The sequence below is a fragment of the Dendrobates tinctorius genome, unplaced genomic scaffold (genome assembly GCF_039654945.1).
Source record: "Dendrobates tinctorius isolate UK_male_01 unplaced genomic scaffold, ASM3965494v1 ptg000032l, whole genome shotgun sequence".
Taxonomy (NCBI): domain Eukaryota; kingdom Metazoa; phylum Chordata; class Amphibia; order Anura; family Dendrobatidae; genus Dendrobates; species Dendrobates tinctorius.
The window spans coordinates 22,794,061-22,811,465 of NW_027361700.1; the positions used below are offsets into that span (position 1 = coordinate 22,794,061).

Here is a 17,405-nt window from a genome sequence, read left to right on the forward strand (position 1 = left end):
TATGGGGTTGCTTTAGTGCCTGTCACGTGGGCAGATTACACATCTCGAAAGCCACTATCAATGATGAGCATTATACAGAGTATTTAGAACAACATATTTGCCCATCCAGACAATGTCCTTTTCAGGGAAGACTTTGCATGTTTCCGAAAGACAATGCTACACCACATACTTGCATCCATCACAGCAGCATGGCTTCACAGAAGAAGAATTCGGGTGATAAACTGGCCGTCTGCAGACCAGACCTTTTCACGTTTACAGATTGTTGGGGGATGCTACACAATGGTAGACATGGTCCAGGCTCAATTTTATTGAGATGTGTTGCTGCCATCGATTTCTAATTTAGACATTTTTCAACTTGATTTGAAAAAACTAACCTTCACCTTCTGATCAGTTTTCTATATTCTGTTGTGAATAAAATATGCCTATGAGAGATTGCCAATTCCTTGCTTTCATGTTTTCTTTACATTTTACACAGCGTCCTAACTCTTTTTATTGAATTTTTGGGGGTGCTTAGACTCCCTTTTGAATTTGTACCACAATTTGGCATAACTTAATTGACCAAAGTAATCCCAATTTAACCATATGCCTTCCTCAGCCACCTTCAGCTAGGCCTCACCTCATCGTCCAGCATATCTAAACACAATAAAACTGTTGCAAGGCATGAAAGTGTGTATCCTGTCTTTTTATATAGCCTTGGCGCTTCTCTTTCATTTATGAGCCAATGAAACTCTTGGAAAGCCCTTGGGGCTTATAAGTAGACAGCAACCAGTTGACTATATCTGGTATTTTAGTCAGTAGCTGTAATATACAAACATGGAGGATGCCCTGTACAGTGTGCAGCATCTATGGCCATGGGCGGACAGCTTGGGGGCCCCTGTGCAGGAAAGGTTCCTGGGGCTGTCTCCTTTTATGGTAACAAAGCTACAGATTATATGTACTGAGGGACAGTAATATACATAATATTAAGAAGACTATGTAATATACACATAGTGCCCTCTTTTGTTATTTACCGCACTGTACCAAATTATAGATTCCCCTCTTGTAATGTACAGCACCGTACATATCAAATTCTTTTGTTTATTATGTCATAGTGTCCTTTCTTGTTAGATGTAAAATGAAATGACAGCTGATGAAACATGGTAAAGTTTCTTTCTAATGGGGAAGGCTGAAGGACTGGTCGTCTTGTCAGATGCTCCTCCATCAGCAGTCATTTTATATCTAACGAGAGGACTATGTAATAAAGGGCGTTGTGAATAACACATTGAATGCACTATGTAAGAGATGGTGCTATACATAACAAGACATAATACTCTGTAATAATCGGATGATGCTGTACAAATCGGAAGAAACAATATAATAAGGGACAGCACCATACATAATTGAGAGGATGCTACTTAGTAAGGGACGGTGTTATACATATAAAAATAAATAAAAGGGGAAACTGTCCTTAAAGATGGCGCAGGAAAGTATACTATATACTAAGGGACTGTGCTAAGTGAGTACTATATATTTTAATTTCTGCCAACCAATAAATATAAATTAATCAGTCTGTGATTCGCTCCCATTTCTTTTTAAGGCTATGTGGTGATTTTTCTGCATAGATTTATTGCATAAAAATATGCAGCATTTTACAGTACAATATATCCCTTCTGAAACAGTGTCACAACTATCATAGCTTAAATGTAATGTTAATTGAATCTTATTATGAGAGTCTTGATAACATTTGCATATGTGTGAGAGTTTTAATGGTATCTTAGATTGGGATTCATTTATACCTAGCAATTAATGGATACATAGAAGTATCAAGCGTTGACATTTGATCCTGGGTTTTTTATTCTTGCATACCTCAACGCATGGATGTTCGGTTTCATGCCTTGCATTTCCCTGATTTTACTGTGTGTATTTGATACATTTTTAAGAACGTTTCAATAAAAATATTTTATCTAGAAGTGTGATAATTCGTTTCTGTAGGGATATATAATTTTGAATGTGGATACTTTGATTTGTATGGTTTCTTTGTAAATGGGTTCTCAGTTTTACAAGCAAAGGGAAAGATTTCTGAAAGCTCATGTACATGTTGCTTTTTTTTTTTTTTTTTTTCATTGCGGATTAAGATCTGTAACGTCAATTCTTGCGGCATATTTCACACATACTGATGAGTGGATAGAAAAATACTAAACCAAAATGCGTATTTTATGCAGCTTTTTACCTTTCAACACATCCTAATTTACAGAAGGAATTCTCTGCTGCAAATTCTGATCGAGTGCACATGACTTTAGTCCCTGTTATGTCACCCTCCCATCCCCTGTTCATTAGAAGTCCCTGATGGCATCATAATGAATTAGCATCCTCTCTCAACCCCTATTGGGTAGTTTTGGATATGCATATTAGTCAGATGTATTGTCCCTTGTAGCAGTCTAGATCCTATAAAAAAAACATGTATTCATCCCTCCATATAATGATGTCTTTCATGGTATATTGTTCCCCATTCTGGGACCTTCCAATAATAATGTTCCCAGTTCTGTTCTTTTCCAGCACATTAAAAAACTATTATTCTTGCCTTCCTCCACGCTCACATTAGTGGCCTCTTCTGAAGCTGACCCGGGAGCTGGCAGTTGACTTCGGCTTGCCCACCATTGGGCATGATGTCACTGCAATGCTCTGCTTGCGACAGACACGGCGGCTGTGTGAGTTACGGTGCAGGGAGAGCCGGTGGGGCCCCTTTCCACCTCTGGGCCCTGATGCAGCTGTACTGCACCAGCTGTATGCCGCTCCTGTCTAGAGTTATACATGTAATGTACAAACACGGAGTATGCCCTGTAAACTGTGCATCAGCCAGAGCTATACATGTAAAACTTGAGCTGTATGTAACTGTGTGTAATTCTTTCTCCATCACTGACGTGACTTTTTTCTGTCCACAGGAGCGACGTGAAAGGGAGCAGCAAGATTTAGAATTTGCTAAAGAGATGGCAGAAGATGATGACGATGGATTCCCGTGACCCTCGCTTTAGCCATGCTTACATTTATGTTAAATTTATATAGGGTTTTTTTGGGTTTTGGTTTGAAGCCTCTCCCAGTGTGTTCAGCACTCCCCTTCCCACACTATATTGGTCATTCTATGAAAAAAAAAAAGAAATTAACTGCATGGCTATTCAGTGGAGTTATGCAGAAACACTGACACAATGTCAGCACCGGCTTTTAGTAATGCAGTTATGGTGGGTATTTTTAAATATTTTTTTAATTACATCTGAAATAGAGAATTATTCTTCTTTCCTTAGAACCCACTCGCGGTTTCCAACAGAACCCCACTGCACTGTAGGAAGCCGGCATTATCTGGTGTATTAATGAGATCATCCTGGCGAGCAATCACTAATTTAAAAATAAGCCAATGACATGTAGTTGACACTCGATATCATTCTCCTTAGTGTTTATGCCCATTTACACAGGGATGTAAGTGCCCATTTTACAAATTGTACTTATTGTTTTACTATTCTTTTTAGTAAATGATTCACTTGTTCAGATGACCAGGAGTCATTCACTTACAAACAAGATCTTGTACATCCAATTATTTTTATTTTCTTTTTTTTTTTTACAAGCAAGACTGTATCACGTTTTCATTTTGCTCTTTAGTGATTCATTAAAAGATGTTTGTAACCAACTTTGGGGTTTGCAGTACCCTTCTATGGTATGACGTATATTTGTGCATTGCTGTCACTGGCCAGCAGGGGGAGATATACACTCACCAGTTGAGCTGCTGCCCTCTTTTCCAGGTCTTAAATCTACATGACCACGTTGTGTCACACTATTGAGAGGAAGTGTGGAGAATGTAATTTGCACAATAGAATTCAACTAACTGGACCAAGTAATGCTTTCTGCTGAAATATTGTATTACGAGATAAGAATCTGCATGTGAATCATGCCTTAGTACTGTATCTCCCCTATGTGAAATATAGGGAGCAGAGTCATTGGTTATGCATTTAAATATGTAGACCCATGACTATGGAATATGCTGAAATTGATTCACAGCAGTCCCAGACCACCAATGTCACTACGTGGGGGAAAATGCACTCACTACTGATGACTGAAATCCCAGTGTGTGCAGGGAGAAAGAAAAGAGGGACCGATTCGTCTTTTTCTCCCTGCTCCACCCACACGTCAGGATGTCAGTCACACTTTTGTGGTCATGCTTTCCCCCTACGCTGTGACATTGATGGGCAGCAGTCCTGGACTAGTCCAGCATCTGCACATGGAGAGTAGGAACAGTTAAATGCAAAACGTTTTTAAACATTTATTTTTAGGACTAATGCAGGCATTGTTTAAAGAAGTTATAAGCAGGATGATAAAGCGCTCCTAATACCTTCTAAGGGTGAATCCTGATGACAGGTTTCCTTTTAGACTTTAATATAAAGATGGCCAGATACAGTCATCATATCTTCTCTGCTAATTATTTCCCTTTTTGTGAGCTGTAAAAATCACCACTATAGCGGAGAGAGCTCTATCACACACCCTGCCAATGGTTTGCACTCTTACACCACTGCTTTTCGCCCTGTTAGCCTTTCCGGGGTGTAGTGTTGGAAGTGGAGTACTTAGTCACATCGTCTTGGAATTACCATTCTTTGTCTCTATATTGGTCTTACAGAAACTAATATCTACTCAATTTATGAAATTCCTGTGTGCGGAGTTGTCTGTATTTGGGAACCTTTTCTTTTCATAAATTTATATATTTTAGCTACAAATCACTTTTGAATGTGCTGGGAAACATGAGAGCTTGTAAAAGCCAAAAGGGGCAAAAGTTTTAATGAAACCCAATTTGTCAATTTTATTTATTTTTTTTTTTTTTTAAATTTTATAAAAGAAAAAACAAAATTGTCCCCAATGGTGAACAACCCCTGTAAGAAGGATCCTGCTACATAATTCATACTGCCAGAATACCGGCTCCTGTATTACAATATCTTACTCTGAAACGCTAAAGAGAAAAAATGAGTTGAATGTTCAGGTGTAGATTAAGTGAATAAGAGGTATGTATCAGCTGCCTTCTTCCTGTACACTACGCTGGACTTGTCATCGGCATGTAAACAATGAAGGTTTCTATTTAGTGATCACAAGCAGAGGATGAAATCTTGTCTTTCTTATTTTGTTATTATTCATGCAGGCTTTATACATTAAAGTGCTCCCTCTTGTACCTGTGTAGCCTCTTAAGCACACCCAAGAGGTGGCGGGCAGCAACTTATTCCCATTTCTCAAAAAAACACATGAATGATTGGCAAAACTAAGGGGGTCTGGATGAATAGCGGTCTGAACAAATAAGCATTGTCCAATTCTGTCTTATGTGACATATCAGGTGATCTCAAGATTGTCTTTGTAAGGCTAGGTTCACATCAGCGTTTGCGCATGCGGATAATACTCTGCAGACTCAAACACATGCCAAAACGCATGTTTACGCAGCGTTTTTATGCGCATCATCTTACAGAATGACTGGGGGGAAACGCTGCGTTTGTATACGTTTCTACATGTGTTTGCGTTGTTTATGCACATGCGTTCAATATGACAGACAAAAATGGGCGTGTCTCATGGGATTTCTATGTGTATTTTGAATAACGCATGCGTACACATGTCCTTGGGTACGCATGTGTTTCCATAGACAGTAATGCATTTTTTTGACGTACTCATCCGCATGTGCATGCCTGCGCATATTTGACGTCTCAAAAAATGCAACATGTTGCGTTCGCCGCAAAACGACATGCGTATGCAAAAGCCAGCAAACGCATGTCCCTGCATACACCATGTTAAATATATGTACGCATGCGGATCGATGCGGAGCAAACATTGTGCTCACAGACACAAATGTGAAATCAGCCTTATATAGTTTAAAAAAAAAAAAAAAGATTTGGTGCCATCAAGTTCAACCTTTCTCTACCCGTGATACATTCTGTGAGAACATACAAACAACTTCCCTTTATGGAATTAATGGCATGTGGACCCACAGCAGCTCAAGCAGAAAGCCAAGGTCCTGACGCTATTTTACTCATATAGCACCATTCCACAGCGCTTTACAGACAATATTCCCACTGTTCCCACAATCTAGATTAAATATGTCTTTGGAGTGTGGTAAGAAACACACGCAAATAAGGGGAGAAGATACAAACTCCTTGCAGATGTTGTCCTTGGTGGGGTTTGAATCCATGACCCCAGCACTGCAAGGCTACAGTGCTAACCACTGAGCCACCATGCTGCCCATATAGCGTCCCCTAGTCCCTGTTTCTGGAGTTTCAGTATAAGGCTGTTGTGTGGTATAGTTTCAAATGACTTTGCAAAGTCCATATACAGGGGTTGGACAAAATAATGGAAACACCATCAAAAGTTAGTTTAATATGGTGTAGGTCCACCTTTTGCGGCAATTACAGCCTCAGTTCTCCAAGGTATGGATTCATACAAGGTGTGAATTGTTCCCAAAGGAATTTTAGCCCATTCTTCAGTTAAAACACCCTCCAGTTCTTTGAGCGACGATGGCGGCGGAAATCAACGTCTAACTTGAATCTCTAAAATCGACCGTAAATGCTCAATAATGTTGAGGTCTGGGGATTGGGGGGGGCCAGATGAGATGCTCAACTTCATTAGAATGTTCCTCGTGCCATGCTTTAACGATTCTAGCTGTATGAATTGGTACATTATCATCCCGAAAGATGGCGTTCCACTCCGGGAACAGTGCTTGAACGATAGGATGCACTTGGTCGCCCAAAATGCTTAAATAATCTCGGCCGTTAATGCTTCCAGGAAGGGATATCATTGGCCCGGTGGATCTCCACGAAATAGCACCCCAGATCATCACAGAACCTCTGCCATGTTTTACGGTTGGGAGAAGGCAGTCTGGAAGGAATGCTTCTTTCGGCTGTCTCCAAACATACACGAGGTCAGAAATAGGGTAAACGATGATTTGTTTGAGAATATCACGTTTCCACTGCTCGAGGGACCAATTCTGGAGGTTTCTACACCACTCTAAATGCTTGGAAACATTTGTCATTGTGAGCAGCGGTTTTCTAATTGCAGCTCTTCCGTGGAATCCAGATTTGTGCAGCTCCCGACAAACAGTTTTAGTGGAAACTGGGTTCAGTAGGTGTTCATTGAGCTCAGCAGTGATTTTCGGAGCCGTGGTCTTGCGATCCTCTCTCACAATTCGCTTTAGAGTCCGACGGTCTCAGTCAACTTCGACCTGTGCTTTGCTGCGGACGTTTTTCCTTCTCTTTCAAACGCAGTTGTTACTTTGGAGACAGTACCTCTTGACACCCCAAGCATTCGGGCACTTTCTGTTACACTAGCGCCTGCCATTCGAGCACCAACAATTTGGCCTCTGAAAATCCGAGAGGTCTGCCATTGGTATCAGGTCCTCATCAATGTTCTTACAATTCTGCAAAACAAACAGTTAATTTACATACACATATCACATAACACAAATAATCAACTACAAAACATTACCATATGTCACAGTTTGCATGTTTATAACATGTTGGAAGATTATGATGCCAAAACGTTAGGTGTTTCCATTATTTTGTCCAACCCCTGTCTTTCGGGTGCAGCATGGTGGTTCAGTGGATAGCACTGCAGCCTTGCAGCGCTGGAGTCCTGGGTTTGTATCCCACCAAGGACAACATCTGCAAGGAGTTTGTATGTTCTCCCCGTGTTTGCGTGGGTTTCCTCCGGGTACTCTGGTTTCCTCCCACATTCCAAAGACATACTGGTAGGGAGTTTAGATTCTGAGCCCCATCAGGGACAGCATTAATAATGTGTGAAAACTGTAAAGCGCTGCGGAATATATTAGTGCTATATAAAAAATAAGGATTATTAACAGTCGAATGACCAACATCCAGATTTACACTTGCCTCTTCATAGAAACCCAACGTGTTGTGTAGACATGAGTTATACACTGCGCAAAAAATAAAGGGAACACTAAAATACCACATCCTAGATATCTCTGAATGAAATAGTCCAGTTGCAAATTTTTATTCATTGCATAGTGGAATGTGTTCAGAACAATAAAACATGACAATTATCAATGTAAATCAAAATGAATATCCCATGGAGGTCTGGATTTGGAATGATACTCAAAATCAAAGTGGAAAGTCAAATTACAGTCTGATCCAACTTCAGTGGAAATGCCTCATGACAAGGAAAAGATGCTCAATATTGTGTGTGGCCTCCACGTGCCTGTATGACCTCCCTACAGTAAATCGCCTGGTGAGGCGGCAGATGGTCTCCTGAGGTATCTCCTCCCAGACCTGGACTAAAGCATCCGCCAACTCCTGGACAGTCTGTGGTGCAATCTGATGGTGGATGGAGCGAGACATGATGTCCCAGATGTGCTCAGTCGGATTCAGGTCTGGGGAACAGGTGGGCCAGTCCATAACTTCAATGCCTTCATTTTTCAGGAACTGCTGACACTCCAGCCACATGAGGTCTGGCATTGTCCTGCATTAGGAGGAACCCAGGGCCAACCGCACCAGCATATGGTCTCACAAGGGGTCTGATGATCTCATCTCGGTACCTAATGGCAGTCAGGCTACCACTGGCGAGCACATGGAGGGCTGTGCGGTCCTCCAAAGAAATGCCACCCCACACCATTACTGACCCACTGCTAAACCAGTCATGATGAAGGATGTTGCAGGCAGCAGATCACTCTCCACGGCGTTTCCAGACTGTCACGTGCTCAGTGTGAACCTGCTTTCATCTGTGAAGAGCACAGGGCGCCAGTGGTGAATTTGCCAATCCTGGTGTTCTGTGGCAAATGCCAAGCGTTCTGCATGGTGTTGGGCTGTGAGCACAGCCCCCATCTGTGGACGTTGGGCCCTCAGACCATCCTCATGGAGTCGGTTTTTAACCGTTTGTGCAGACACTTGCACATTTGTGGCCTGCTGGAGGTCATTTTGCAGGGCTCTGGCAGTGCTCCTGTTCCTCCTTGCACAAAGGCGGAAGTAGCGGTCCTGCTGCTGGGTTGTTGCCCTCCTACGGCCCCTTCCACATCTCATGGTGTACTGGCCTGTCTCCTGGTAGCGCCTCCAGGCTCTGGACACTATACTGACAGACACAGCAAACCTTGCTACAGCTCGCATTGATGTGCCATCTTGGATGAGCTGCACTACCTGAGCCACTTGTGTGGGTTGTAGAGTCCGTCTCAAGCTACCACAAGTGTGAAAGCACAACCAACATTCAAAAGTGACCAAAACATCAGCCAGAAAGCATTGGTACTGAGATGTGATCTGTGGTCCCCATCTGCAGAACCACTCCTTTATTGAGGGTGTCCTGATAATTGCCAATAATTTCCATCTGTTGTGTATTCCATTTGCACAACAAATTGTCAATCAGTGTTGCTTCCTAAGTGGACAGTTTGATTTCACAGAAGATTGATTTACTTAGAGTTAGATTCTGTTGTTTAAATGTTCCCTTTATTTTTTGAGCAGTGTATTTCATGAACTGGTTGTCATTGTTCCAATGTGTAATTAACCACCGGAGCTCCGTTCCCCCCAAAAAACAGCACCGTGCTAAAATCGGACAGATAAAATATTTGGCCCCGATTGATCAGATCTTTAACACCAGAATTCTGATCCCACCCCAAATCTTAAAATGTGGGCATAGTTGGGGTGGACGTGGGTGTGAATGAATTGGGCTTCTCGCACGCCATCCTCCCCCTCATCAAGATTGACATCATGAATCAGTGTTTATCTGTTAAGAAATTGGAGGCATGCAAGTGTGGCCTCATCCTATGCGGTTGAAATTTACACATCAGTATTTTTTTTTGTATGAACAAAATCCATTTTATCAATTTGTCTGTCTCTACCATCTGAGTATCATCCATTTTTCTCAAATAAGAATAAAAATTTAATCTGAAGATTTTTCAAGCTTCTCCTCGCATTAACGTGTGAAAAACGAACTGCGCATAGATGCAACATTTGTGTGCTATTTTATCATGGATCCCTTCACTTGAACGGACAAGTTTGATCTTCAGATTAGATCAAAATCACAAATTTATTTCACATACATGAAAATCAGACATGAATGGGGCTTAAAATTGTGCCTGGGTAATATACCTGGTAACTCTACACCTGAATGCCTATTTCCATAACCTACAACTTTGAATGTTATGCTTCTCCAAATTTTTATATACATGGAATTTCCAGTACTACCAATCTGATGTCAGAAATAACAAGTTCTGACAAATAATGACCATGGACCTACTTACAACAACTCCACTATATTCACTAAGAAAATTTCAAACAACAGATCTGGGAGTATTTTCTGTAATTTCCTACTGTGAGTATGCTCATACACGCTGCTGTACAGAACAATCCAGTCTACACCCCAAAATGGTGTCCATTCTTTATAAAGCTGCTCTTTGATTAAGGTCTCATACTCATCACCGTAAAAAAAAAAGTCCGATATTGATCCTGAAAAGTCAGATGAGTGTCATGTGATTTTCATGCGAGTACAATCGGATTTTTATAACAACCGATTTACGTCCGAATGACATGCGATTGCAATCCATATGCAATGCGATTTTAACATGAGCCTTTACATAGAACAATTCTATCATTTAGGCCGGTTTCACATTCGCGCTTTTGAGCGCAGCGACGGCCTGCGCACAGCCGCCGCTAAGCCCCGCCCCCTGCCCCGCCTCCACCGGTATCTCCGCCTCCGGGTGCATGACGTTGCATGCGTCGTGCGTCCCCTATCTTCATCACAGAGGGCGCAGGCCGTGCGCAGTCTGCGCACAGTCTGCGTTTGGCGGCGCATGCGTCCTTTTGACGGTGCGCCGAGCACAACCAAAATGCAACAGGTTGCGTTTGGCGCTGCTCGGCGCACCGTCAAAAGGACGCATGCGCCGCCAAACGCAGACTGCGCACGGCCTGCGCCCTCTGTGATGAAGATAGGGGACGCACGACGCATGCAACGTCATGCGCCCGGAGGCGGAGATACCGGTGGAGGCGGGGCAGGGGGCGGGGCTTAGCGGCGGCCGTCGCTGCGCTCAAAAGCGCGAATGTGAAACCGGCCTTAAACAGTTTTCCAAAGAGATATTCTTTAATATGTATATAGATTAGATAGATGAAAATAGATTTAAATATATGAGAGATTTATAATCAGTGTTTTGGGTGAGTATTTTACCGTACAAGTATTTTATTACTAAAATTATTTTCCCAAAAAAATGGCATTTTTTTAATAATCAGCAGAGGGATAGCAGACAGCTGGGGGCAGATGTTTTATAGCATAGGAAAGGGGTAATAGCCTGGGAAGATCCGTGTACAGTCATGGCCAAAAGTTTTGAGAATGACACAAATATTATATTTTCACATGATCTGCTGCCCTCTGGTTTTTATGTGTGTTTGTCAGATGTTTTTATCACATACAGAAATATAATTGCAATCATATTATGAGTAACAAAAGGTTATATTGCCAGAATGAGTTAATGCAGCAAGTCAATATTTGCAGTGTTGACCCTTCTTCAGGACCTCAGCAATTCTCCCTGGCATGCTCTCAATCAACTTCTGGATGAAATCCTGACTGATAGCAGTCCATTCTTGCAAAATCAATGCTTTTATTTTGTCTGAATTTGAAGGTTTTTGTTTGTCCACCCATCTCTTGATGATTGACCAGAAGTTCTCAATGGGATTAAGATCTGGGGAGTTTCCAGGCCATGGTCCCAAAATCTCTATGTTTTGTTCCCTGAGCCATTTAGTTATCACCTTTGCTTTATGGCAAGGTGCTCCATCATGTTGAAAAAGGCATTGTTGATCGCCAAACTGCTCTTGGACGGTTGGGAGAAGTTGCTCTCGGAGGACATTCTGGTACCATTCTTTATTCATGGCTGTGTTTTTAGGCAAGACTGAGAGAGAGCCCATTCCCTTAGCTGAGAAGCAACCCCACACATGAATGGTTTAAGGATGCTTGACAGTTGGCATGAGACAAGACTGGTGGTAGCGCTCACCTGGTCTTCTCCGAATAAGCCGTTTTCCAGATGTCCCAAACAATCGAAAAGGGGATTCATCAGAGAAAATGACTTTACCCCAGTCCTCAGCAGTCCACTCCCTGTACCTCTTGCAGAATATCAGTCTGTCCATGATGTTTTTTCTGGAGAGAAGTGGCTTCTTTGCTGCCCTCCTTGAGACCAGGCCTTGCTCCAAGAGTCTCCGCCTCACAGTGCGTGCAGATGCACTCACACCTGCCTGCTGCCATTCCTGAGCAAGCTCTGCACTGCTGGTAGCCTGATCCCGCAGCTGAAACACTTTTAAGAGACGGTGCTGGCGCTTGCTGGTCTTTCTTGGGCGCCCTGGAGCCTTTTTGGCAACAAGGGAACCTCTTTCCTTGAAGTTGTTGATGATGCGATAGATTGTTGATTGAGGTGCAATCTTTCTAGCTGCGATACTCTTCCCTGTTAGGCCATTTTTGTGCAGTGCAATGATGAATGCACGTGTTTCTTTAGAGATAACCATGGTTAACAGAAGAGAAACAATGATGCCAAGCACCAGCCTCCTTTTAAAGTGTCCAGTGGTGTCATTCTTACTTAATCATGACAGATTGATCTCCAGGCCTGTCCTCATCAACACCCACACCTGTGTTAATGGAGCAATCACTGAAACGATGTTAGCTGGTCCTTTTAAGGCAGGGCTGCAATGATGTTGAAATGTGTTTTGGGGGATAAACTTCATTTTCTAGGCAAATATTGACTTTGCAAGTAATTGCTGTTAAGCTGATCACTCTTTATAACATTCTGGAGTATATGCAAATTGCCATTAGAAAAAATGAAACAGTAGACTTTGTAAAAATTAATATTTGTGTCATTCTCAAAACTTTTGGCCATGACTGTATTAATATCAGCTCACAGCTGTCTACGTAGCCTTTACTGGTAATTTAAATGGGGAACCCCCAAAAAAACATTACCTGGAGTCTCCCTATAATTAATAATCAGCAAAGGCTAGACAGACAGCTGCAGGCTAATATTAATAAGCTAGGAAGGGGCCATGGATATTGGCCCCGTACCAGACTAAAAACATCAACTCTCAGCTGCCTCAGAAAAAGCGTATCCATAAGATGTGCCAATTCTAGTGCTTATCCTCGCTCTTCCCACTTGCCCTAGTGTGTTGGCAAGTGGAGTTATAATAGTTGGGGGTTGATGTCCGCATTATATTGACAGTTGACATCAAGCCCAGGGGTTAGCAATGTAGAGGCATCTATAAGATGCCCCCATTACTAACCCCATATTCATATTGCAAATAAAAAACACCCTGAATAAAGGCCTTTATTGAATTAAAAATAAAAAAAACACTTGTACTCACCTGTACGCCCATTTCCTTGAAGCCCATGTCCGCTGTAAAAAAAAAATAAAATAATATAGCAACATAATCCTCACCTGTCCCCGAAGTGAAGATAATGCAGGAAATCGTGGGTGAATGCAGCTGTGACTAAGAGGCCAACATTAAGCACAAAAAAATTTGCTCCTCCCCAGCAGTGTACACCCCACCAACTGTTACTAAGTTAATCAGTTTAGCTTAGTGTCAGTACCAGGTGGACATGGGTCTTTCACTAGAGCCATATCTACCTCAGTTTTCATCATTTTTCAGTAATTTTTTTCCTCTTCATTTTTTTCAGAATCTTCGCCTGGAGGGATACAATGTGAACAGTGACACTGTTCTCCCATATAGAGATGTGAGTACGGTGTGAACTGCCACCCGATATCCCCATTGGTCTGTCCGACAGGACCCTAACCCCTAACACATAAAGAGTGTTTAGGTGATCCGAAGAACAGTCCTGGCTCCTTTCTCCTGCCCCTTTGCCCTCCAGAGCCGACAGTTTTCAAGAGGAATGGATGTCTCACAATCAAATGAAGCTCGGATGTCTGATGGTTCTTCACAAGCATATCTGGAAGGTACAGGTACCCTGTTTCCCTTTCATTCCAGAGAGCAAGAGAGAGATGAAGAAATGGATGAAGAAGAAGTAGAAGTTGATTGGGGGTCTTACACACTTCCACATATATCTGGGGTCCATTTGTGTGTGTGTGTGTGCGCACTATCTGAGTAGGTTTTTCTAAGCACAAGGTTTTTCAGCAGTTCCCTAGGCCTCCACGCCGCTCTCCTTACCTCCGCGGCTTCAGTCACAAATTTAGGCCCTGGCTTCTGTGCAGCATAGTCCCGGCGCTTAATTCTGCCCCCTTCCCCTCCAGCCTTATCGGGTTTTTGTCCTGCCAGGCATGGACATGTCTCCTCTCCTCTAGTGCAGGGTTCCCCAACTCCAGTCCTCAAGGCTCACCAACAGATCATGTTTTCAGGATTTCCTTAGCATTGCTCAGGTGATAATTGCTTCACCTGTGCAATACAAAGGAAATCCTGAAAACATGATCTGTTGGTGGGCCTTGAGGACTGGAGTTGAGGAACTCTGCTCTAGTGGCACAAACTCTTTCCTCACATGAGTCCAGGCATCCGTACACTGCTGCATCAGGACAGGAGCCTCTCCAGCTAAGCAGCGTCTCCAACCAGCCCTGTTCTTCACGCTCTTGGAGAGCAGACTTCAGAACCTCATCTTTCTGTGGGTAAGCGCTGCTCTTTAGTCTGACACTCTGCCCAGCAGCTCCCTTTGCTGTCTCCTAACCTGTGGCATTTGTTAGTGAGTCTGCATTACCTGTGTCATGTCTAATCCTAAAGGAAAGCGCACTTCGGCCTCTACTACACTCGGCAAAAACTTTGTTTCTCTTGTAAATGCAGACTCCCATAGGGTCAATCTTCTTCCTTCTGTCAGGACTTCCTCCTTATTCAAGCATGGGCGACTTTTCTGTCGCAATCCGTTGCGGCTCTTACCAAGATGTCCAAGTCAATGGTATCCGTTCTGGACAGGTTGCTTATCCCTCGCTCTGCAGCTGCCGTTGTATCTCTGGATACATGGTCTTACATTACCAATAATGGCCGTAAGAGGACTGGGCAGGAGAGTCACTCCATGTCATCCTCCAGGTTCCTACCCGGCCCCTCTCAGCGGGCAGCTTCCTCCCGCCCGTCCTCCCCAGACTCGTGGAGTCGGATGTGCTTTCCGAGTCTGACCTAGATTTTGATCAAGCCCCTAACATGAGAGACATGTTCCAGAGTCTTATTCTGGTGGTCTATCAGACCTTTAGTATCAAAGATACTTCTACAAAACCCGCAGAACAGACAGTGTCCTTCAGAAAATCTAGACCAACTCCTAGGGTGTTTGCCCCCCCATAAGGAACTTTAGGAGGTTCTCTCCAGAAAGCAGGAAAACCCTACCAGACGTTTCCAGAGAGGAAAGCGGCTCTGTATCCTGTATCCCTTCGCCTCTGATCTAACTAAAACTGGACCATTTTCCCTATGGTGGATCCTCCAGTCTCCAGGATATCCACCAATACAGTCCTTTCACTTACGCACGAAGGACTCCAATGACAGACTCAGAGTTGTTTGCTAAGCCAGCCTATGAAGCGGCAGACTCTTCATTTTGCCCTGTGATTGCCACCACATGGGTGTCAAAGTCTATATCTCCATGGGCTAAGCAACTTCAGCAAGGCATCCTCACTGGAGCGCCTCCTGCTGAGTTAGCTGATCTATGGACCATATATCTCATGCAGGAAAGTATGTAGTATCTGCCTCACTCGATGCCACATCATGCGCTGCTCAGACGTTTAGTATCATAGTGGCCATCCGCAGAACCATCTGGCTAAAGGCGTGGCAGGCAGATTTGTCTTCTGAGAAAGCCATCACCAATTTGCCTTTCCATGGATCAAAACTGTTTGGAACCAGGCTGAACCAAATGATAAAAGAGGCCTCTAGTGGTTCAAGTTCTCTCCTTCCCCAGACGAAACCTTGGCGCCCTCACCTGAAGCACAAGTTTTGGCTTTTTCGAAGCTTCCCATCTGCAGATTACCCATGCCAGAAGAGGCTGCAGGCACAAAAGGAAATAAAAAGGACTTCCTTTAAACCGACACCCTCCTGGCATCTCCGCAATGCAGATCCTCCAGAAACAGAACTGGCAGGTTCTCCGCATCACATTTTTCCGCCGCCCAGGGATTCTCCTGGGGTGGGCAGTCGTCTCCTGTTTTTCCGAGATGCTTGACTCGTCTCTGTAGAGGATGCCTGGGTCAGAGAAGTTTTATCTTCAGTATACAAAATAGAATTCACCTCGAAATCAGTTCTTCGAATCCCCATCCCCCGAGAAACTTTTTTTCACAGCCATCTCCTCTCTCTTCAATTCAGGTTTCATTGTTTCAGTTCAAAATCAGAAACGTTTTTTCAGACTTTTGTTCAAACCTCTTTGTGTTTCCAATGAAGGATGGGTCAGTTCGGCCCATCCTGGATCTCAAGCTACTGAACAAAAAGGTTTGCCAACACCATTTCAGGATGGAATCCCTGTGCTCAGTAATAGCCTCCATGAAATTACAGGAATTCCTGTGCTCGATGGATATCCAAGACGCCTATCTCCATATTCAGATTTTTCCAGGCTATGAGAGATTCCTGTGTTTTGCGGTACAACAGAACCACTTTCAGTTCGTTAGCCTACCCTTCAGTCTTGCAACCGCTCCCAGTCTTCACAAAGATAATGGCAGCAGTAATGGCCATACTATGGATCAGAGGTCTAGTGGTCATAGCTTACCTCGGCGATATCCTCGTCAAGGCTCCGGCTTTTCCCCTAGCCCAGTATAGCCTGTCCATCACTCTCGATACCCTGTCTCAGCTCAGCTGGATAGTCGACAGGTCAAAATCCTGTCTAGTCCCTTACCAGCGTCTGATATTCCTCGGCATGCTTTTCAACAACTGCCAAACGAGGGTCTTTCTCCCTAAAGGAAAGAGCAGCTCTCCAATAGGGGGTTCGCTCTCTTCTGGCCCCGGAGTCTCCATCCCTCCACTCAGCCAAAGATGTTCTGGGCAGGATGGTGGCAGCTGTGGAGGCAATCTCTTTTTGCAAAGTTTCACACCAGGCCTATTCAGCAGACCATCCTGTCCCAGTGGAACAAATCTCTTTCTCTGGACCGTCCAGTTCGGATCTCGTCTTGGATCAAAACGTACCTAAACAGGGGGCTGTCCTCCCCTCTCATTCTCTGGAGTTGGCCCTTCCTTCCCATTCACATTCAAGTGCTTACTATTGATGCCAACCTCCTCGGCTGGGAGCGGCCTTCCGCAACCTCACAGTCCAGGGTCATTGGTCACCGGAAGAGACTTCTCTTTCAATCAAAATTCTCGAGATCAGAGCCATTCTTCTGTCTCTCCTTCACTGGCAGGACCTTTTCAGGGGCCTTCCGATTCGAGTCCATACAATGGCATATGTCAACCACCAGGGGGAACCCGGAGTGCTACTGTTGAAGAAAATCAAAGCAGAGGGAGTACTGGTCATTCTAACAGCCCCCTATTGGCCCAGGAGGTCCTCGT

At 43.6% G+C, this 17,405-nt stretch overlaps 1 protein-coding gene across 1 annotated transcript in view; it reads left to right on the forward strand.

Moving 5' to 3' along the window:
• Nucleotides 1–3,658, forward strand: part of PSMD3 (proteasome 26S subunit, non-ATPase 3) — a 37,042-nt gene extending 33,384 nt beyond the window's left edge. The window contains exon 12 of the mRNA XM_073572597.1: nucleotides 2,922–3,658. Coding sequence (XP_073428698.1) covers nucleotides 2,922–2,999 — 78 coding nt within the window. The 3' untranslated portion in view covers nucleotides 3,000–3,658. The remainder of the gene's footprint in view (nucleotides 1–2,921) is intronic.
• The last annotated feature ends 13,747 nt before the right edge of the window (nucleotides 3,659–17,405 follow it).